This window comes from Fukomys damarensis, unplaced genomic scaffold, assembly GCF_012274545.1.
Source record: "Fukomys damarensis isolate Sample0158 unplaced genomic scaffold, DMR_v1.0_HiC HiC_scaffold_38, whole genome shotgun sequence".
Classification (NCBI taxonomy): Eukaryota; Metazoa; Chordata; class Mammalia; order Rodentia; family Bathyergidae; genus Fukomys; species Fukomys damarensis.
The window spans coordinates 29,041,566-29,065,831 of NW_022900950.1; the positions used below are offsets into that span (position 1 = coordinate 29,041,566).

Genomic DNA, 24,266 nt, shown 5'->3' on the forward strand with positions numbered 1-24,266 from the left:
AAGGAGGAGCATTCATTCTTATTTTTGGATAGAGTTGGTGCTCAGTGGTTTAATATGTTATATATATTAAATAATGGAGTTGAATTTAGCTGTCTAGTTATTCAGTGAACATTTTTTTAAAAAAACTATGTTCCAGGTCCTTGAAACACCACAGAGGGTTGAAGTGGGCATTTTTTCTTCCATTCAGGGTAGGGTATCTTCATGTTGAGTAGAAACATGTGTAGGCATTCCCCAGCAGGGAGGAAGGAAAGAAGGCAACAAAGCATGACGTAGGTAAGCATTGTAGTATGAAAGGAGTCAGCTTGGCAAAAGTCAGTGCCTAGATAAGTGAGCAGATGTCAGTCTTGAAAAATCCAGACTTCTTCATGGCATTTGTGTGACAGTTTGTAGATGGAAGCTTGAGTTTAAGAGTAAAGAAGGAAGTGCAAATAATAGTTACAGACTTACAATTACAGTTCGGCAGTTTAACACATCCACGATCCACTATTTATAAGTTTTGCTGCTAGGCAGCTTGAACCATATGATTGAACATATGTGCTTTTTATTAATCTTAGTAAAAAGACCAGTAAAAGTAATTAGTTCTGTTTGTACCACCAGTGGTACAAGCTGCCCAACAGAACACTGGCTCATGTACCACCAAGCAGGTGGGAACATGTTAGTGAGGGAAATATGCTGCAGGGCAGGTTAAAGTACTGTTTTTGAAAATAAGGGATACTTAAGTAGAGGATGCAAAAGCTGTGAAATGATAGGAATGTGGAGTGTGAATTGATAGACTGGAATACTAGTCCTGAAAAACCATTGAGTAGAATTTAGATAAGGCATTGGGGAATCTAGAAGGCAATACAGAAATGTTTCAGTACTTATGCTCTAAAAGAATTGGGCTGCCTCTGTTCAGGTCTTGGGTCTTCCAGCAGCCCGGCATTGGACAGTTATGTTTCTTAACTCCATTCCTTCAAGTGTAAAAAAAGTAAAACACTGCCTAATGGTTATTATAAAGGGATAGTGAAGATAATGTAAGTAAAGACTTCAGTAGAGTGCTTGGTACACAGGAAGTACCTGTAGGGTAATTGTTACCAGCATCATCTGCAATGTTGTTATATCTGCTTCTCTTTTTAAAAGAGTGTTTTCTGCATTTGCATATTAAAGGTTTTTAGAGAGCTTTCTCTTTTTACTGTGGTTGAATTAATTTTGTGAATTTTAAAGAAGCCTGTAATTTCTTAAAGTATATCAACCATTCAGCATAGTTTTATCATAGTTTGTTAAAAGTTTAGTTTGTTATTTCTTGAAAGAAGTTTTAGGGACTTGTAAGAAGCAGCTTTATCCATACTGTTATTAAGCATAAAATTCCTGCTGGTATTGTTTGAAATGTCAGTCCAGAGATAGTTGGCATTTTTGGTATGCTCTTACATGTTTTTGTTGTTTTTCAAACTTCTGGTATATTAGGAGTTAAAGAATGCTGAAATAGCTTTAAGAACCCAGAAAACGCCACCAGGACTCCAACATGAAAATACAGCTCCTGCTGAGTAAGTTACTGGATTTTCAGAAAAAAAGTATTTCTTATTTTAAGATAGCAAAACAGATTCTAGAAATATACTCAGGGGGGGAATACTTGCCTACGCCTATGAAGTTCTATTCCCAGAATTTGAAAAGAAAGTAGAATGGTAATAATAATGAGCAGCTAAGAATTTTTAATTACTCTGTGGAAAGACTGTGTGAATTAGAACTTTACATGGATTTTAAAATTTACTTCTAATAACCCCAAGTTGGTAGTTTGTTATCCCCATTTTACTAAAGGGTTAGTGAAAGCTAAGAGCTGAACTTTTAACCACTGTTCCACGGTTGAACTTCCTGTGTGCCACCACACTGTCCTGCCTAGTTTTTATTTACATAGGTAATACATCTTCAGGAAGAAAAAATTTTAAATGTAGATAAGTAAAAGAAAAAACTCATCATTGCATTACTCAGCTTGTATATCCATCTATTTTCTATATATATGATACAGATTTTGTCTTTTTGTTTTTTTTGAGACGGGTCCCACTATGTAATTCAGACTGGGTTTTAACTCATGGTAATCCTCCTACTTTAGGGCTGGGATTACAGGTATTTGCCGCTGCACCCAGCTGTCTTTGTTTTTATATCCTTCCATGTTGGTAAAGATGTTGATTGCTGATACATGTCAAGTGCTTACTGTTTTCTAAGCAGTGCACTCAGTGCTGTTTTACTTTACCTAATACTTTTTACAACTCCTCCATGGCTGTTCCTCCAGTTTTAGTGACAGGGATCCAAAAGCATGGAGGAAGTGAATTGTGAGTGGTGGAGGTCTGTTTGACTCTCAACTCCTCGCTTTTTTCTCTTAATTTTTTGTTATGATGCTATTTCAAACTTGAAAAGTTTCAAAAATAAATCAAAAATGCCTAGTATAATACTGTTCCAGATCCCCTACATATTAATATTTTTACCATATTTGTTTTGTTCTTAATTTATGTATATAAGAATATTTTTCTACCTGAACAGTTTCAGTTATTTGCAGAGTGCACATTGTGCCTAAGTACATTAGTGTGTATTTTTAAAAAATAAGAGTAGACTCTTACATAATGGTATAATTACTAAAGTTAGGAAATCAATAACAATGATAATCCTGTTATTTAAATTAGCATGGGATGGTCTTCCTTAATGGACTTTGTCTAGTAATTTATCCCCTTGTCTTGTTCTTCACACTATCAGCAGGGCTAATTTTACAAAAAGCTTTCACAGTTGCCCATTTCTTACAGGAAAGTGTTTAGATTCCTTTTGTTACTGAAAGAAGTGTAGGTCCTTGGCTATAAGATCTGGTTGACAGTTGAGTTTTTTTAATTAACTTTTTATTTCAAACTTTAAACTTACAGAAAACTTTAAAAAATAGTATGAAGAATCCCCTGATGGCCATAAATCTATACTATAATTATCAACAACAGGAAACTAGCCCTTGTATGGTATTACTCACTAAACAACAGGACTTACTGGAATTTTACTGATTTTTTTTCACCAATATGTATGTTTTTGTTCCACAATTTCACTGATTGCACTTATTTATGGATTTCTTCTTATTAAGCTCTTCCTATCTATAATAGTTATTCAGTCTTTCCTTGTCTTAGATGACCTTGTTTCTTGCAAAGACTTAATCATGTTATTTTGTGGACTAATCTTACTTTGGTTTTGTCTCCCATGATTGGAATAATGATTTACAGTGTTGGGATTTTTGTTTCAGTGATAGTATCTGTGACATGCTCAAGCTAATTTGAAGACCCTACTCAAGATAGGACATTTATTTATTTGGTATTTTGAATATTTAAAAAAATTTAATCTTTTTTTGATGTTTTTTAGCTATTTCAGAATCTTGGTTCAGCAGTTTGAAGTACAGCTTCAACAGTACAGACAGCAGATTGAAGAACTAGAAAACCATCTTGCCACTCAGGCAAATAATTCGCATATAACTCCTCAAGGTAACCTGCTTACTATGATTGAGTTTTTGATTGGTACTATTATTTTGTTGGTGAGAGATTAAGTCATGGTTGTGTAGTAGGTACACAGCTACATATAACAAGTTGTCTTTAAATAGCTTTAAGAAAATTTCCTTAAAAGTCTTTGATTAGATCTTTATTTATTGTAAATAGAAAATACTTTATTAGGTTACTGGGCTGGGATTTAGCTCATTGGTGCCACAGCCTGCCTTGCAAGCACAACGTCCCAAGTTTGATCCCCAGTACAAAAAGGAAAAAAAAAAAGGTATGGTGGTAACAAGGGCAGAAATTCTAGGACTTCCTCATTCTCGGATTACTGATGCAGACATTCTTTCAGTCTTTTCAGTATGCTGTCTTCTCTAGCTGGCTATAGGAGCATTGCTGGAGGTTTTTTTGTTACTGTTGTTTTTTCTTCCTACACATTAACTTTACCAAAAATTGGACTTGAATACTAGAAAAGTAAAATTGATTGTAATGTATTTGTGATAATATAATTTTCTTTTATAGATTTGTCAATGGCTATGCAGAAAATATATCAAACATTTGTAGCTTTAGCTGCACAACTTCAGTCTATTCATGAAAATGTAAAGGTAAGTTTTCATTGCCACTTCATCTATCTGCATATCTAGACCCAAGTATTTGTTCATTTGGGAATCCAGGTAGCCTTGTACAGAAATAGGTTCAATTACATAGAAAGGAAAAGACTAAGTAAGACTAATACAGCCCATAATCATTTCCCCATACAAACATTGATAAAGTCTATTTTTAAAAAAGATCCCAGTGGCTTATACACTCTGTTACTAATTTTTTCATTGATTGTTTAACCTCACATCTTCTGTTCAACATTTAGGTTGTTTCCATCTCATTACCATTATAAATAGTAGTTCAGAAAATAAATAGTAGCAAAATCTTTGGGTCCTGACTTAACTTTATATATCTTAAATTTTGGCTACTGCATTAGAAAGCTTAATTACATTACTCCATTGTGTTTAATACATTTTAATTTAAATACATTTTATCACTGAATATTTTGATCCTTGTACAATGTTAATTTTTAGAACTTTTATGCAGGTGAAATATCAAACATAAATACTTTTCCAACTAACTAAGCAAATGTAACTAAATTAGTATTTAATATAATCCAAAAAAAAAAAACTTTAAAATTAAAAGCAGCCAGACCTGAATCTAAATTAATTAATCTTGCTGGGCATGCTGGTGCATGCGTATAATCTCACCACGTGGGAGGCTGAGGTAGGATTGCTGTGAGTTTGAGGCCAGCCTGCGCTAATATCATAGCCCCGTCTCAAAAAGAAAACAAGGTTTTTAAAGAAAGAAAAGCAAATTTAATCTTTTAGAATAGTTAAATGGAAATTATCAGTATTTTCATACTTATTTTAATCTGATGCATGGTAACATTTTTTAGACTTAGCCATTTAAATTTCATCATTTTTGAAACAATAGCTCACTTCTATCCTTTGGCTTTAAATAGACTAAACCAAATTTTAAAATTAATTTTTAAAGAAGAAAATTTTATCAAAGTTTCTTGAGAATTTTCTGTCTATAATAAGTGTTATTTCAATTTTTTAAACTACTAATGATTTTATTACAAAAATTTTCAAATAAATGTAAAACTAGAACACTATTTTAATGAGTGCCTGTGTGCTACCACTTAATTTCAGTTATGATCAAGATCCTGTTGAATTGGCTTTATCAGTTCTTCATACATAGATTCTTTCTTTTCTGAAGTACTTTAAAGTGCATGCTAGGTGTAAATTTGTGTTTATTCAGTAGACTTTCCCTTCTGCAGTTTGCATGAATAAACTTTGCATAAATTTTGCATGAATAAACTTAACATGACTGTTTGACCTATTCTTTTTTAAAAATTCATTCCCAAGAACCAAAGTGTGTTCTATAATTAGATTTGATGTGTCAGAATTTATTTTCAGCTTAGTTTAGTGAGCAAGCCAACTGTAAATTCTAGACTTTTATTCCTTACAGAAATCTTACAAGAGTTGTTTTTTTGTTCCTCTTGTTTTTCATCAATCTGTTGAAACAGACTTAAACACCTTATCCAGACAGGCTCCAGTGGCATTAACAAATTTGAAAGTTTTATCATGGCTAATATCAGCTTGTTTAAAATACTGTGTTTTTCAAGTTTCTAAGGCAGGTCATTATGTTATTACTTTAAGTAGATTTATAGTTTTTGAGATACTGATGCCACACTTCATATGGGAATGTGCACAGGAAAAGGAATGATGTATTTGGAGAGATCAGTAATGAGGTTTGTTTTTTTACATCACACTCCCTATTTCTGACTTCACATTTTGTCCAATTTTCAATTCTCAGGAGGTTCACTTTAGTCTATAATGAAGGTAGCATAGTTTGGAACTTGAGCATTAAATATGGATATCTACACAAAAGGATGAATAGCTTTGAAACTATAATAATGAAATTTCTAAGTCTCTGATGTTTCAGCAAATTATTAAAGATTCTTTCGTTAAAAAAGGTTATAGAACCCAGGCGTGGTGGTGCACGCCTGTAATCCCAGCACTCGGGAGGCTGAGGCAGGAGGATTGCTGTGAGTTCGAGACCAGCCTCAGCAACATAGTGAGTTCCATGTCAGTCTCAACTACATAGTGAGACCCTATCTCAAAAAAAAACAAAAACAAAAAAAACCAGAAAGGTAATAGGTGGCTGGGGATTTAGTTCAGTGGTTCCACCATCTGCTTCACAAGCACAAGGTCCTAAGTTCAATCCCCAGCACCAAAAAAACAAAAATGGTAATGGGTATGAAAATTCTGCATCTCTTCAAAAAGCAATATAAACTTTATCTACATTAGGCTAATTTAAATAATGGTTAATGTTAATTTAAATATTTAATGAAAATAACTCTGATGTGCAATAGAATCATTCCTTTAAAAAGCCTTTGTCAAGGTTTATTCACACCAGGTAAGTTGGTAATTTTTCTTAATCTGGAGTTAGAAACTCAGAGTTTTGGAGTCCAGATGGGGCTAGGTTTTCAAGTTATCATTTCATCATACAACAGTAAACTAGAAACTCTCCTTACACCCTTCCTCCTCTCTTTGTGTGAGGTATGGCACTTACTTTAGCATGTGTTTATTTGAGCCTTCTTAAAGAAATATACCTAAGTGTATGTGTAGTGTGGCTTTTAAAGGTTATGAGAAAGTTGGGCATTTAGGGGAAATTTTTCATGAAAAACTGTAGTACTTATTTAAATATTACTCATCTTGCCTCAGACTTAGTTGAGGCAGTTTCACAAAGCCAAAATATTTTAGGCAGCACATTGTAAAGATATGTAACAAATGCAGGAAATTAAATATTCGAAGGAGTGTCAGAGCTCTCAAACTCATTGCTTCCCACATGGACATACATTACTAATTTCTTAATTTTTAGTTTAGGTGGAATGGATACTATCTGTCGTGTCTGGTTATTGATAATTTATTTTATAATTAGGCTCATTTACATATTATGGTCAAAATGGAACTTGATTAACTTTTCCCCCTTATTTCTTCAGGTGCTCAAAGAACAATACCTTGGCTATAGGAAAATGTTCTTAGGAGATGCTGTAGATGTGTTTGAGGCCAGGCGGGCAGAAGCTAAGAAGTGGCAGAATACACCCAGAGTTACCACTGGACCCACGCCCTTCAGCACCATGCCAAATGCAGCAGCCATTGCCATGGCTGCAACACTTACACAGCAGCAACAGCCTGCTACAGGTCTGAATGCATTCAAGTTATAGCTTATTGTTCAAATGCAGAACATTTATGAGCATTTTTATAAGTCTTCCTTTTGTGTGAGCACTGAAGAAATTTCTATGAATAGCTGTTCCAATACAATCTAAAAATTGTGATGGACACAATTATTAACATACCTGACAAATGCAGGGTAGTCTAGCAATAATTATACATCAGATATTGAATATTGTGAATTTACTTAATGTTATTTGCTGTATTGCTATAGTATTCTTTAGAACATGGTGTTTCACTACTGGATTACATTTAAAAATAACATTAGATGCTAAAATTGTGATTGTGTCATTTTTGTTTTAAGGGCAGAGATCATCCATCCATTCATTTAAATACTAATAGATGGTGCATTTTCATCAGTGATTGCAGAGTAGCCACATTCAGGATGAGTATGTTTTTAACTGACTGAAGTTGTATTGAGGATCAATAGGTTTGTTTGTATGTACTTTGGGAACAGCATGGGCCCTGTAAACTAATTTTTAAAATACATAACAGCGTATTTGTACCTTTTTAAAATGAACATTAGCAAGAGTAGGAAGAAGATTTTTTAATATGTGTAATGCACATTCAGTAGGAAATGGGAAGTTGAGCAGATGAAAGTATTAGTGAAATATTAGAATGCAGGTCCATTTGTTCCTTAGTTTAATTCCACTTCTAATCAGAGAAACATTTTTATGGTGTAGTTCTAAATGTTCCATTTGGTCTTTTGGAGGTTACTAGTTGTCTTCTAACTCCTGCAGTCTCTTGTCAGGCTTGAAGTTAACATAAAAAAATGCAGTCTTTATGGATATTGATTTTTTTTCATGAATCACTTAAAATTTTTGAGTAAAGCTTATTCTATAGCATGCATCTTTCTGAGAATTCCATATAGTATACTAGCAAATTATAATACAAAAAGAGTAAAAAACACCAAAAAACAAATTTAGGTTGCATTCATGCTGCCCTGTACTGGAGAAATATTTTCTGGTCACTGATGGCAGTTTAAAGAATTGTTCTTCACATTTGGAGATGACAGAATTGATTTGCCATCAGTAAAGGGCTGATGATGGATTTATGCCAAATCTTCCACCTTCCATGGCTGGACCCATGTGAATAGTGGTTTGCCTAAGCACTGTCTAATATCTCTAGCTGGCTGGAGTGTAGGATTGTATTCTCAAGTTGCGAAGGAAAAAAAGTCATTATGGGGTTGATTGCTTTGAAGAATCAGTTCCATAATCTTGACCATCAATTCTCTTGATTATTTAACCAGCCAGTCATACTAACCATACTTTCAGTTTATTGTTTAGAGCCAGTATTAATCCTAAAATAGATCCTAAAGTGTGGGTTGGGTTAAGTGTTGTGTTTGTTAAATATAATTGATTTCCATACAATAAATAAAGCTTGAGAAAAGTCATTGAACTAAATGTTATGCTGTAAGTGAAAATATTCTACGGTGAATAACTAAACTTGAAGCAGAATTACCTGTCAAGGTTTTGTTTTGTTTTGTTTTAACTTATGTAGAGACATTCTAATCTTGAGAATTTCATAGGTTTTCATTCATTTTGGGCCCATGGACCTATGATGATACATAATCATTTTATGAGTGCTTACTATGTGCTAGGTTTGAGGGATGCGAAGGTAGATGATATAGACGTGGTCTTTACTATCTGTGTTGGGAGAGAATATTAGCTTAATTTGAAGTAATCATTCCAAGGAACGGTTTGCTCATATGTTTTAATTTGTCAGTGACTTTTACCAGGTTTTTTTTGTTGGTTTGTTCTTTGGTTTTTTGTTTTGTTTTTTTTTTTTTTTGTGCAGGAGGGGGACATTTACTACTCTCAGTGTTCTTGAAATTTTGGAGTCTACATAAGGGCTTTCTAATCAGGTGGCAGGAATAGGAATTTATCGACCTAAATAGTCTTATAGTGTTTTCACTATGCGTTGTATGAATTTTTAAGACTGAGTAACAACAATTTTGCATTAGGCCCCTCTTTTCTCTCTCTCAAGGTCTCCCAAGCTCTGTAGCCCATTCCTTTATGCCTTCCCATTCAGATGCAGGTCACTTTAGTCTTAGTCATGTCACCCTGGTTGTTAGATACATATATAATGATCTTGAGTTACAGCCCACTTAGTAATGTCACTATTGTTGGCAGTTTATTTTGTAACAGTTACTCATTATGTTCTGTAACTTTCATGAAATATTTTAAGTGCCATTTATAAATTTTAGAAAATCTAGAGGGCTGTGTACTGTTTTTATCTGCACAAGAGTTGAGTTGCCAGAGGGTTTTCAGTTTTATTTTCATGTGGACTTCTTGATTTATTAATGTAAACTAATATGGGCACATTTTTTCCTTTTTTAAACAGGACCTCCCTATATAGTCTAGATTGGCCTTGAGTTCAGTATGTATCCCAGCCTGGCTTCCAACTTGTGGCTCTTCTGCCTTAGCCTTCCGAGTGCTGGGATTACATGTGTGTATCAACTATGTCCAGTCCATTAGCTCTTCTTAGACTGCTGCCTTCTGAAGGTAGTTTTCTTGTCTTTTTTAGAGGTGGAAGTTAGATTTAAATGACTTATTTATCCTCTGTGTGTTGTGTCTGTGTATGTTTGTGCTGGGGATTGGACCCAGGGCCTAGTACATGCTAAGTGCACACTCTTTAAGAATACACATGCTTAAGTATGTGTGATTTAATGATGTTTGTACTGAAGACTGAAGGGAATTGTAAAACCAGCGGGCTGTTTTTTTTATGAAATGAGCATCAGTATATGGGAGGGCTGGATTTTGCTGTTGTGAAGTTCTTGATGTTTACATAAAACTCTCACATGACTTAGCTGCTGTTTTTAAGGAGAGAGGACACATTTGTTAGATTTTTCTGCTTTCTAGCTTTTAGTGAAGGTTTGGACACCTAAGGTATAGTGGTAAATAGAAAACTTTAAGTCTGTCTTTTAGTTTCTTGTGCTTTTGTGCTTTTGTTGTATTTAATAACCAAAGGAACTTTCCTTGTTAAATGGTTAAAAATAAAACTTTTCAAATTGGGGAAAAGGCATTTTTGGTTTTTAAAGAAAAATTATTTTAAAAGAAAATTTAGAATTACTATACTAATTACATTAGGTATCTTTAGTGATCCTGGAAAACTATAAGAAAATTTTAGCACTTTAGTCTTTTTCCTGTGAATGCAGTTTTAAGAAAGTAGATTCTATCTGCAAAGTATGAATTACAGTGCTAAACCTGATTTTGTTGTGTTTGAATATATCATATGATAATGATAATTTTTGTAAAATGTTACTCTACATGAAGATTTCACTTTGGGCAGTCATTGGTATATATTGCTATTAACTTGATTTTATTTATTAAACTAGGAGCCTCTCATTGAATGACTAATCAGAATTCAAAGCAGACTTGTATTGTTTACATGACTTTTGCCTGAAGGATTTAGATTCTGCTTTCTAATATTGAAACTAATGATAGCCAGAGTGTAATATACGAGTCTAATACTTTGGCATAGGAGATATTTATCATGAGTTTTTACTATTAAAAAATGTTATACATTTGCCTACTAGTTTTATAAATGATACCTTCAGAATTTGTGTGAAGGTACAAAACTCAAAAGTATCATGTATCTGTTGTGCAACATAAATTCTTGTCATAGTTAGACATGAGTTCTTGATATCTTGAATATTGATGATTTGAGAATTATGTTCTATTGCCCTTAAATACTGACCCACACACAACAAAAAGCGTAACTCCTATGACTTGTAAGGCTGAGGGCTGTGGTGTGCATTATTCTGTAGGGTCTTCCACCAGCAGTGCCTCCTAAGTCTCTCAATGTTAAAAAAATTGGACCTGTGTTTTCTATATATTATTTTTGCTAGAAATAAAATAATATGCTTAATTTCTTTTTCCTATGGTAACATTTTACAAAATAGTTACTAGACAATTGTTTTATTCTCAAGTTGATCTCAAACTGGATGTAAAAATTTGAATCATTTTTTAATTTATTTTTTTAATAGTAGTATAAGAACTTTGGCTGCTATTAGTTGTTATTCTTTATTTTCTGGATAGAAGCTTTTTGAGAAATCCAGTTTCTATCCCTGTATAGCAAAATGTAGTTTCTCAATCGTTTCATTTTAATGCTTTATATTTTACACTACCTTTGGAATAAACCTCATTCTTCATTGGACAACATGAAAGCTTTGATTTCTTTAAAAATTTAAATTTTAATACGTATGCTACTTTGGCATTCCCTTAATTTTGAGATGCACTGATCACTGTGCTTGAAAAAAGACAAGACTGAAGATTGTACCATGAAATTTATTGAGTAATTTTCATAAATTTATCAAATGAGAGATTTTTAGATTTTTGTATTCTGCGTAGTTTAAAAATAGTAGTAGTTAAAGAGAGGCTAGTAAGTTTGGTGCTGTTCTTGCCAAACAAACTCAGCCAAAATCTTTAAGGTAACAAATGGGAAAAGGATGACTAATCGTTCTGTATCTGAGTACGTTTTCCAAAATGTTGGGGAGGAACTTCTGAATTGAAATCTTGAATGTATTGAATCTGTCAAGGTACACAGCTGGTGCCTTTGTAAATGTTCATTATCTATCTTATTTAATCAGGTGATAAGTGGTGTAATGTAGCAAAGCTGAAGAATAGAACTCAGTTGTCACTTTTTGTGAACAAGTTGGAGTTGTCGTGTTACTGTGTAATTGGTTTGCTTTAAAATGAATAATAAATTTAATAAAATAAAGCATTGTCTTGTTTTTTATCTACTTACTGTTATGATTTTTATATAAGAAATAATCCCTAGTTTCTAAGGTACTTTTATGAAGTAACATGATAGTTTTTTTCATGTTAGTGTCAGTCTCTAGATCAGTTGAGACTTGACTTAACACTAAGGACCTTGTTTAAAAATAAATAGAAATAAAAACCTTTACTTGATTATGCCAACTAGTTCTATTTAAAAACAAGTGAGGAGATCTAAAATAACTCTAGAAGTAAACCTAAAAGAACTATAATTTATAATACATTAAAGATTTCAAATTATTTAGTAGATTAAACTAACTTTTATTGTGGGAAGCCACTTTTAAATTATAGTTCTGAGCAGGTTAATTAAAAATTTATTTTTGAATAGGTGATTCATTTCAGAAGTTAGATCTTGAAAACAAGTTTTAACAAATGGAATTTGTTAAAAGTAATCACTGTTCAATTTAAAAATAATTTTATAAAGGAACTTTATTCTTGAAAGAGTAAGGCAAATTTGTTTTTTTCCCCCCCTCCCTTTTTTTTTTTTTTTTTTTTTTTTTATACCAGGGCCACAGCCATCTCTGGGAGTTAGTTTTGGAACGCCATTCGGCTCAGGTATTGGCACTGGCTTGCAATCAAGTGGCTTAGGTTCTTCAAACCTTGGAGGTACACTTTAACTTTTCTAATATTTTATTGAACTATTATACATTTGAACTGATACTAGCCTGTAAAACGTTTTCTAAGAGGATCTGCTGCTATTTTGGAAGTTAAGGTTCCATCTAGCAAAAATGATTCTCCAAACATCATTGCTTTCTAGTACTAGATTTAGAATTTAGAGAATCATTTCAACTTCTGTGATTGGCAAATATAAAAACGTATTAAAATTAAGTGGTAGGATGTTCATATTTCTAAATCAGTATGTGACATGAACTTGAGAGTTATTTAGTCTTAATAAGTTTAATTTTAATTAAATTTTAAAAACTAGTCTTAATATTACTTGAAATCCAATCAGCATTCTCCTAATCTTTGTCTTTTTTTCCCCTAAAGAATGAGGACTTTAAATGGGAAATTCATTATAAATCAACAGCTTGACTTCTGTTCATTTCTAAGCACTTTTGGCATACTTGCTTAGATATGTATATATACTTGTATATACAAGCAGTTAAACATATTTTATTTCATAAATTAAGGCAAGTGTGCAAAAATGTTAGATAAATACAAATGTATTCATAATTCTTTGGTACTGTTAATTAAAAGTTCTTGGTGTTTTGGCAAGTGCATTGTAATATAATGAATAAAGTTCCCTTATTTCCGCTAAAGTACATATTACAGGACCTTTAAGCTATTGTCATTACTTAATATAGACTATTCTATATTAGAAATACTGGAATCCTGACAGGCAATCTAATTTCTATCATTATAACTGTTTGCCATCCTATTTCTTAGTGATAACTGTCAAACTCAATTTTAGGTAAGCTATTGCAAAATTTGAAAGAATTGAACTATATAGCACACCTGGGAAATTAACCTTCAAGTACTTAGAATATCTTCCTTAACTTTGTGTGATGAAAAATACTTCAAATTGTGAAAATTATCAAGATAAAAAACATGATGCCCCACTGCTAGTTTCTCATTGTTAACATTGGTGGTGGTATGACAGACATTTACTATTGTGTTGGACTGTTATATAGTGAGTTTTTCACTGGTAGGGGTTCTTAATGAGCAATATTTTGGTAAATAGAGTAAAATTATCTTAGTGTTTACATTGTTGTGCATGTTATGCTTATTTATGAAGTTAGTCTTTTTTGCAAATGAAATACCAATCAGGTGCTTAAAAGTCATATTCAAATAGTAAAATTTCTAACACATCTGGGGGGGAATATCAATATGACCTTGATTTTTATGGCCTTATTCTTTAAAACTTACTGATGGGTCATAAACTTAGGCTAAATAGTTATAAATAAATGTTTTATTTCAGAATTAATCTGTTTCCTAAAATCTTATGCACAGGAATAAATAGCAAATTTTCTTAATAATAGGGCCATGTTTTTCAACAGTGTATTATGCCTTTGATACTTTTCAGTTTTACTTGCAAGCATCCTGTAACCTGTGTTTTATGTACCATTGTATATTTCTCTATTACCCTTCCACTAGGATTTGGAACTAGCTCTGGTTTTGGATCCAGCACCACAGGGGCCTCCACATTTGGATTTGGAACAACAAATAAACCCTCAGGAAGTCTTAGTGCAGGTTTGTGTGTTTCTGCCTGAATTCCAGGCGAATTTAAAGGTGCAAGTTATTTAATTTAAAAGGATAACTCTTGTTATTTTCAGTAATCTAAAAAGGTCCCTGATTCAGTTTCTACTCTTAATGGAACATTCAAGGCTTAATCATGTAGCTTTATTTCTTAAAAACTAAAGGGCAAGTGTGTGAAATATCTTTAACAAGACTTTTTAGTTTAATTTAATAATCATACCCTCTTCTTAAAACTAAATGCAGATGAATTTGAGTCCTAGTGACTTACGTCATGGTTAAACAGTTTTCTTCAATATTGCAAAAAGAACCCATTATTATGAAAGTTTAATCCAATTTTTATCCTTACTTATTCAACAGAACTATTTTTGTTCCAAAGAAATGTTCTTCAGTTCTAAGTCCCTCTGATTATAAGAATAGTGCAGTCTGATAAGTGGTGATTGATTTAGTTCTTTCTTCCATTTTTGGAATAGTTGTGATCTTTTGACTGCTAGTAGACAATTTTAGTACAGTTTAAAATCAGTTCCAGTGGAATAAGATATAAAATTCAGTGATATCAAAATGATAATACATAAGTTGAGTAGGTAGTAAAAGTGTTTGATCTTTATTATACAAGGGCTCTTATAAAGTTGTTTAAATATGTACTGCCTTTGGTGTGTTCATTGTCCTGAACATTGTGAGTTGAAGCTCTTGGAGTTAAAGATTTAAGATTCCAAGACTAATTTCAAATGTTGTAAAAGTCTCCCTTCCAAAAGTTTTTGGTGAGGCTGAGGAGGAAGATGCTTGGATATATTTAATTAATATGAACTGTCTGGTAACTCATGTTTTCTATAGGTTTTACTTAATCTGCACTGAGGCTTCTCTTTTGGCCTGAATACTAAGCTTATATGTTTTAGGGTTCCACTTAATTAAATTATTTTCCTGTAAAATTACATGTTCAAAATTCAAGTCCCCAGGATATTTGCTATTACAAATCTTGTCTTCTTTCAGAAAGAAATTTACCACTCATCTGTTTTTTATATGATTTGTGTGTTTGCGTGTGTGTGTGTGTGCATGTGATTTCACTTCTGATATGAATATTTTCTTCCCTAAACATAAGGGTTTGGCAGCTCAAGTACATCTGGGTTTAACTTCAGCAACCCTGGCATCACGGCATCAGCTGGTTTGACATTTGGGGTGTCCAATCCTGCAACTGCAGGTTTTGGAACAGGAGGACAACTCCTTCAGTTGAAGAAACCTCCAGCTGGAAACAAAAGAGGAAAAAGATAAACATGGGTGGATGTTTTGAGAGAATCCTTAGCAGCACCATTCATTCTATGAGCCTATTTTTCTAAGGATGCAACAATTGACTTGCATCCCAGGAGATTTATAAAGTTTTGATATTTTTCCCTACTCTGGAATTTGAACTCTGTTTGCCATACTGAATATCTTTTTTTCTTGTGAATTTAAAATCTGGCTGTTTTTTCCTTGTTATTTTTGATTCTCTATGTAACAAATATTGTGATTATATCACTATATGGTAGTGGTAAAAAACCATTAGCCTAAAACCTATTATTTAACCTAATGTTAATAGTAGTGTCTTTGTTCATAAGGTTTACATTTTGTGTATATATGCACATTGGTTTCTTACACAGATAATATGAAGTCTAGGGCCTATACTAGAATTAGTTTGTTCTTTGATACAGGCCTTTTAAACTACACTGCAGGGCATCTTGTGAATATATATGTAAATATATACAGAATAAAACAATGTGTGTGCATAAAAATATATATTTACAGACCTATAACTTTTGCGTCAGACTGTTCTCCCTTTTTAAGGGTATTCAATTTTTCACCTTTTACACTCATATCCTCACTGCTTATAGAATGATGAGTTAAGAGATGTTTCCTCTCATTTAATTTGTTTGCTTAAAGTCTTGTTAATTGGTTACTGGTGTAGATATTTGACCAACTCATTTGCCCCAGTCTATTCCATTTTTGTTTCCATCTTAAGCTTTAGCAGCTACTCCAAATGAGGAATGCTATCAGACTCATCAAACAGATTTAAACAGTTTTTATTACCCTATGTATTTTCATATTGCTACTGTGAGATCCTGCATATCTTGAGATGGACCTTCAGGAGCATACATATTTAAACTCCAGACTGCTGTTCTGGGGGCAAAGAGCTACTAAGCCAAATTGATTCTATGCAGGTGAAGGATGCACTATTACTTTAAGTGAAAACTTTTCTAACTATTCCAATACAGAGTTCTTATAGGGCTATTGATACTGACACCAAATGGAGTGGCTTCTCAGCCTCTTAGTGTCTTAAGTAAGTGCTTAATTTGGAATAGAGAAACAGTATATTTTAAGACAGAAAAATAATCTTTGTAGCAACTCTACTCTCCCCAGTTGTAACAGTGAATAGAGCTCCAGGTACAGCACAGACATGTCAGATTGCATCTGTACAATATTTATCTATATTCCTACGAGTGGTGACAGGTGGGTAAGAGAATGCTAGTCACAATTTTGGAGAGAAACCATTAGGTAGACAAATCTATCTTTCAAGTACATTTTGCAGATAAGCTATAAACATGGTATTTCATTGAAAACAGTTTAATTTTTTATACAGAAAGTTTTGTACATAATGTACATCAGTGACTATTTTCAGAATCATTTTCACCAAGGTACCTTTTTTTCTAAAATAGGTATTACATATATAAATACGTATTCACACATATATTTTTAGTATATCACTAGTTGAGTTTGATTATAAAAGTGCTGTCAGATCTGCAATGATTGGCTTTTTTGAATGGAAACCTTTGCACCTTTATGCACTACAATTAGGAAAATTATTTGTCTCTGAGCACTAAACTTGTTTAATTCTTGCATATTTCTGTAATATGGTAATCTTCAGATCTAGATTGTGGGAGATGTTAGAAAAAAGGTGTGATTTTTGTATCATTGTCACAGTTATGACACAATTAGCAAATTTTTTTAAAAAATTGCATTGTGCTGCAAAAATCTGATTATGTACTTCCTGGTTTTTTTCTTTATATATTTTACTCTCTGACATGTTGAACCACTGAAAATTTGTAACAGATTAATTTGTGATGAGTTTAAGTGTTGTCACTGTCTCCATTGTCTTCATTTTGTCTAGAGCCTATTATGGAAACAATAAAATTTATTGTGTCAGTTGCTTTGAATCTTCATAGGTGTCTATAGTTATTCTTGATAGATGATTTTATTGTCCTGTCATTCTCTTTGGGTGATTAATGTTTTCACTAGCTAATACATCTTCCTCTTCTTTAAACAACACAAGATAGTAAGTTTCTGTCACTTGTTTTTGTCTTTTCTCAAAATTACAAAAACATTGAACATTTTGGTTAGATAAAAGAATTATTGACTATAAAGCCTCCCAGCCCAACGCCCCCCTTCCCAATGGTGTTCACTCTAATGGTTTGGTGTATATCCTTGCAAACTTTCTTTAAAATGCCTTTTTCAACATGTGTTTAACCATCATCTTTTCTCTTTTTTCTTTCATATTCTCATTTTCTATTTTTTTAAAAATCATCTTTCAGATCCTTCCCTTTTCTTCAACAAGTGGGTTAAGATCTACATATTCTATGAGTTGCTTTTTTTTCCATTAATGGTATATCAACATCTTACTATGTAAAGATGTCTCAAGTGTTTTACTTTCTCCTGTTACCGGTGGTTTTTTCCACCATGTCAGTTTTACAGAAGTTACATTGCATATCCTTACATAGGGCTTTTTGTGCTTGTGTTTGAACATAGGAAACAATTGCTGTGAAAGGGGATATATCAGAAAGCCTTCCAAAAATGCTATATAAGTAAGCTCTCCTACCAGTTTGTATGAATACTCAATTCCTAGCTTTCTTTAACCCCAGCTATCCTAATGAGGCTGAACTTACAGTCTTTGTCTTTTTATACCAGGTTATTCAGGGGATTTTTTTTTTTTTTTTGGTGGTACTAGGGACCGAACCCAAGACCTTGTGCTTGCCAGGCAGGCACTGCACGGCTGAGCTACATTCCCAGCCCTTGGGGACTTTTAGAAATGATTTGTAGGAGCTTTTAATTGACTGATTTTACTATTTCTTCCTGAGATGTCTGGAGTCAGCTGAGTTCACAGCCCTCCCTTGATCTTTGTCAGTCATCCTGTGCAGTTTACTTTTATAGAGCCCAGCTTCATCATCTGGCAGATGGGATTAATATACATGGGTGTTTATATTAATAATTCATATTTTAAAGCACTTGGGTACTATAACCACTGCCATGCTACAGCTTCATTCACCAGTGCCTCATAATCATGGTAGCTGGGTGCTTTGTTCCACTGAGAAGCTGCTTGGTCATGTTTTTGGGGGGGTGGGTATTCTAGGACACTTTTTTAAAACTTAGTACATGTTTGTAATTCATGCAGTTTATAATCATCTTGGGGAATGGTTACATGTACATATTACAGCTTGTCTTTTTTTTTTTAATCCCTTTCCCTCCCTTTCCCCCCTCCCACTGGTTCCCCAATCACCCTTTTCATACTTCTTGATACTGTTTGCTTTAGAACGTGTTATGGCTTATAATGTTTGCGTTCGGGTTATTGGGTTCCTTTACATGGCATATCTTTATTCCTCTTATTTCCTCTTCCCCTCCTTTCCGCTCTCCTGTTCCCTTGGACCACTTCCCTATTAGGTGAGATCTGTCCCCTTGTCCTTTTCTGTCTTTTATCATTTTCTTTTGTTTGTACTTAGCCTCACTCAATTTGGGATACCATGTGGTATTCAAGTTTGGGTGTAGGACACTTACTCTTTATGATGAGCTAGGTGCCTATTTCGTCAAGTTTGATTGTTCTTTTAACATTGTCAAACAAATAGTATACTCTGGGGAGAATAGCCAGGTTAGTACATTAAACATAGTATATCCACTTACTGTCATTCCTTTAACTTTGCAGGGTTTTTTTTAAAGATTGTTAATTGTTTTCTTTAATAGCATCATGATTTCATTTCTGAATCGTGTTTTTATCCAGCAGTAGATACAAGAATTTGTGTTAGAATCTCTACTTCATATTTTCCAGGATATTGACCATGTTAGCCCAGGCTCTTGTTACCTCATAAGCCTGGCTTGGTGTGTGCCTCAGAAAGTCCAGTGGGGCCCAGCTTAATGTCCTATTAATCACAAGTAGTAGTTGTTATTTTATATTTTTTGGCAAGAACTGAATTTAAATGGTGCCTTTAGAAATACTATAATGGGATATTATGTAAAAGATCTGGTGTAATGGTCTGTCAGAAGACACTTTGCTTCAACATCCTCTTTCCTCTCTCACGAAGTCCTTGCCTATCACAATACCCCTCTCCCCCGTTTACTAAGTGTATATATAGTCTGTCCTGGCTCATACTCAAGACTTACATACTTCCCTTTCTGTAATCTCAGTGTTATTCTGTAGGGCAAACATCCCCATTTTATAATACAGAGGAATGGAGGCCTAGATCAAGCAACTTTCTTGAGATCACGTGTGTCTTGAGTTAGAACTGAGGTTTGAGCTGAGGTTTGCTGAATTCCAAGCAATGTTGACAGGGATAGTGTACTTATGCTCATGCCTCACCTCTGCAAAGGAACTGAGAGTATTAGTGACCACATGGAGATGTGGGAAGTAATAAGTATGGTAGACAGGATAAGGTAAGGTGAGGACCAAGGGATATGGGATTTTAAAGAAAGGAGAATGTTATCTGGAGTGTAAAGGGTGTTACTGGACCAAGAAGCGAGCTGTATTGTGACTTTTTCCTGCTGTTTGCTATTAATTGATTCATGAAGAAAAACCTCTTGTCCCATCAAAAGGGATGGGTTCCTGCCCACATTGGAAAGGGTAAAATGAGCAATTTTGATTGAGCCTTAGGAACTGCCAAAGAGAAGTTTCTAAGAAATTTCCAGCAAAGCTTGTGTGACTCCTGAAACCCACAAAAGCACTTTTATGCTCTGATTGACAGATGAGGTCCTCTTCCCCCATTAATTTGTTTGTTTTGAGAGGGTCTCTGTTGCCCAGGCTGAATTCAAACTCATGATACTCCTGGCTCTGCCTCTTGCTGGGATTACAGGCATGTGCTACCATGTTTGGCCAGACTAGGTCTAATTGCCTGTAAAGAGAAAAACTGAAAAATGTCCTTTGAACATGAGAACAGTGTAAACAGGTGAGAAGCATCAGGTGCTAAGAGACACCAACCAGCAGACGGAGGAATAGGGATTACTAGAAAAGTTGGTTCAGTCTTAGAATGGTTTTTGCCTTGTTCAATCAAATGCATTTTTCCCTCTTTTATTTTTTTAAGGGGGGATACTGGGGATCGAACTCAGGACCTTATGCTTTTGAGACAGGTGGCAGGACCACTGAGCTAAATCCCTGGCCCTTCCCTCTTCTTTTGTCAACAATAATTACAAAGACTACCAGGCTCATAGAGTTTGCAGTGCTAAAGAGTGTTTAACTTGGAGAGAATTTCCTACATGTCATTCCCATCCCTCTGAATCCCCTGATGCCTTGGTAAACTCCTTATCATTTGTTGTGTGTAAGGCATTGCTGGGAAATTTGGGAATAGATGTACAGGCAGAATATTGCCTACACTTAATGTTAGCTAACACTGGCGGTACTATTAAGAGCTCCCCATATATTAACTCATGTAATCTTTAGTCTTACAAGGCCATTGTTTTTACAGATGAGGAAATGCACAGAAAAGTTAAACACTGCCCCTTGTGCCCTCTGCCATTCCCACCCCATACTGGGGACTGAACCCAGACCTTTCTTGTGTAGGCCCCCCTCTATCACTGAGCTCCATCTCCAGCCCCAGCCCCAGTTTTTGTGGTACTGGGGATTTAACCCAGGGGCACTCTTCCACTAAGTTACTTCCTCAGCCCTAATTTTTATTTTGAGACAGGGTCAGGTGTTGCCCAGGCAGGCCTCAAACTTGGAATCCTTCTGCCCCAGACTCTCAGGCAGCTGGGATTACAGGCACACATCATAGCACCATCCACAGCCCTTTCTAGATTAAAAAAAAAAAAAAATTGTATTGTGAGATAGTTTCATTATACTGCCTAGGTAATAGTCAACTAGTAGTGGATAGTCTGGAATTCAAACTGAGGCATAAATTGCTTTCTGTCTACAAATTATAAAGTGAGACAAGTATAAAAACAAATTCTTGAGATTAATTCAGCTTGGAATAAAAAATAGATTATTTTGAGCAATGAATGGATATAATTTATGAAGTATTTACATTTTAAAGAGCTACCTATTTAATTATTTGGGACTCAGGATATAGTTCAGTGGTAGAGTATCCATATGGCATGCATGAGGCCCTGGGTTTGATTCCCAGCACTGCAAAACAATAATTTAAATTTGAACAACATAAAGCGTTTTAAAATGAAAGGCCGATAAGTTTCTTTGCCTCTTGATACATACCACTTTTCTTCATTCTTCATGGTAACTGTATTGCAGACCTGTCCATATTTTGTTTAACTAGTTCCTTTCAGTGAATGTTTGTTTAGGTTGTTTCTACAGGTTTTGTTTGTTTGTTTTGTTGGGGTTTTTTTGTTTTTTTGTTTTTTGTTGTTAGAAATAATTCTGCCTCTCTGGTGATAATTTGGTTGGCAGTTTTTTATGAGAGAATTTCTCATGTAGTTATTAGGTTATCTGTCCCACCCATCTCCCCCTCCCTTCCTTCCTTCCTCTTTCTTATTTTGGTGTTTTGAGATGGTATCACTATGTAGTTCAGGCTGACCTCGAATTCACTATGTACCCCGGGCTGGCTTCAAACTTGTGGTGATCCTCTTGCCTCAGCCTTCTGACTACTGGTATTATAGGCATATGCCACCCTGCCTGGCTTATTTTTAAGACATCTAGATGTAATCATTTTTTATAGATATTTTTGAAAAAACAATGTTTAATCTTGGATCCTTCTGACTTCTTAAAATGAAAAATTTCATATTTCAAGTTGCTTTCAGATATTTTAATATTTAAGATACCTGTGTTGTGAAATGTTTCACAGTTAATCTTTTCACTTGTTTATGGAGGTTTTTGGTATCATCGCTTTTTTTCATATCCAAAGGTTTATTTGACAGAAATACAAAGTGATATGAATAGAAAGAGAACCCTGCTTAGTGAAGTTTAAGGCTTGTATGCTTTTAAAAAGCTGTCAAATACTACAATGACACAAGTACAAAAATAAAATCACAATGTTTTGATTAATAAACCAAAAAAACCTCTAGGAAACATTGTGTCCTATTATCTTTTATTTTTCTCCCTATTGATATTTGGGTTTCTCATACAAGAAATGTTTCATATAATGCAATCTATGTCTGATTTATTTCACTTAACATTATGGTCTCAAGGTGTACCCATTTTCCTACAAGTGCCAAGTTTATCCTTCTTTGTGGCAGTATTTCATTGTGTGTAAATACCCCATTTTTCTTTATCCATTCATCTGTTGATGGGCATGTAGGCTGCATCCAAGATTTAGTTATTGTGCTGCTATGAACATAGGTCTACGTGTATCATTGTAATATGATGTCTTTAACTTTTTTGAAAGATAGAAGGGAAATAGCTACATGAAATGGAACTTCTATTTTAAGTTTTTGTGGAATCTTCATACTGATTTTTCTACTTTAAATCCCCATCAGCAATGTAGAAGAGATATTTTATTTCTCCTGAAGTCTTGTCAGCATTTGTTATTATTTGATTTCTTGATGATAACCATTCTTTCTGTAGTAAGATGAAATCTCAGTGTTTTAATTTGCATTTTTGTAACAGCCAGCAAGACTCTCTACACTCTCTAACTCTATGTGTTAGCCACTTGTACTTCTTTCTGAGAAGTGTTTATTTCAGTTACTCATTTTTTTGATTGGGTCTTTTGGGGTTCTAATTTATCAAGTTCTTTGTATATTGTAGATATTAGTTCTTTGTCCAAGGAATAGCTGGCAATTTTTTTCCCAGTTTGTAGGTTGCATTTTCACTCTGTTGGTTGTTTGCTTCATTGTGCAGAAAGTTTTTAATTTGATATGATCCCATTTGTTGATTCTTGGTGTTATTTCTTGTGCCATTGGGGTTCCATTCAGAAAGCCCTTGCCTATGCCTATATTTAAGAGTTTTACCTATTTTATCTACTACCAAGTCAAGTTTTTCCATTTTAATATTTAGATCTTTCATCCATTTTTATTCTTGTTTAGTACAGTGAGAGATACAAGTCTAGGTTCAATTTTTTGTATGTGGATAGCCAGTTTTCCCAGGAGCATTTTTAAAGAGGCTACCTTTCCTCTAGCAAAAGTTATTGGTCCCCTTGTCAAAGTTCAGGTAGCTAAATTAGGATTTGTTTCTGTATCCTCTGTTCTGTTCCATTGAGCATGTGTGTGTGTGCGTGTGTGTGTATTTTGTGTATGTATATGTGTCCCAGTACCATGCTATTTTTAGTCACTAGAGCTTTGTAGTATAACTTGAAGTCCAGGACCACAATGCCTTCTGCCCTACTGTTGTTGCCCAGGATCGCTTTTGCTATTCTTGGTCTCTTATGGTTCCATATGAATTTTAGGATAATTTTTTTCTAGTTCTGTGATGAATACTGTTGGTATTTATTTGGGATTGCATTAAATCTGTATATCAGTTTTGGAAGTTTGGTCATTTTGACTGTATTGGTTCTGTCTATTCAGGAACAAGGGATATTATTTCATTTGCTGATGTCCTCTTCAATCTTTTTCAGAGAACCATAGTTTTCATTGTAGAGATCTTTAACTTCTTTGGTTAGGTTAATTCCTAAGTACTTAATTTTTCTTGCGGCTATTGTGAAAGATATTATTTCCCTAATTTCTTTCTTTCTGAGTTTATGATTGTTGTACAAGTAACATTATTGATTTTTAAGTGTTAATTTTGTGTCCTGCTATGATGCCTGATTTGATTATTCTAGGAGGTTTTTTTTATGGATTTTTTGGATCATCTATATAGAGTACCAAATCATCTGCAAATCATGGTAATTTCACTTCTTCCTTACTGTACATATCCCTTTTCT

At 34.0% G+C, this 24,266-nt stretch overlaps 1 protein-coding gene across 3 annotated transcripts in view; it reads left to right on the top strand.

The window, feature by feature from the left end:
• Nup58 (nucleoporin 58) overlaps positions 1 to 17,287 on the top strand; it is a 37,694-nt gene extending 20,407 nt beyond the window's left edge. Inside the window, exons 10-16 of one of the 3 annotated variants that reach the window (XM_010623795.3) lie at positions 1,444 to 1,523; positions 3,364 to 3,482; positions 4,008 to 4,090; positions 7,036 to 7,237; positions 12,553 to 12,651; positions 14,140 to 14,235; positions 15,338 to 17,283. In XM_010623795.3, the coding sequence (XP_010622097.1) occupies positions 1,444 to 1,523; positions 3,364 to 3,482; positions 4,008 to 4,090; positions 7,036 to 7,237; positions 12,553 to 12,651; positions 14,140 to 14,235; positions 15,338 to 15,507 (849 nt within the window). In that variant the 3' untranslated portion in view covers positions 15,508 to 17,283. Of the gene's footprint in view, positions 1 to 1,443; positions 1,524 to 3,363; positions 3,483 to 4,007; positions 4,091 to 7,035; positions 7,238 to 12,552; positions 12,652 to 14,139; positions 14,236 to 15,337 lie in introns of all 3 variants that reach the window. The other 2 variants (XM_010623798.3, XM_010623797.3) reach the window with 2 other exon arrangements.
• Positions 17,288 to 24,266: the final 6,979 nt, after the last annotated feature.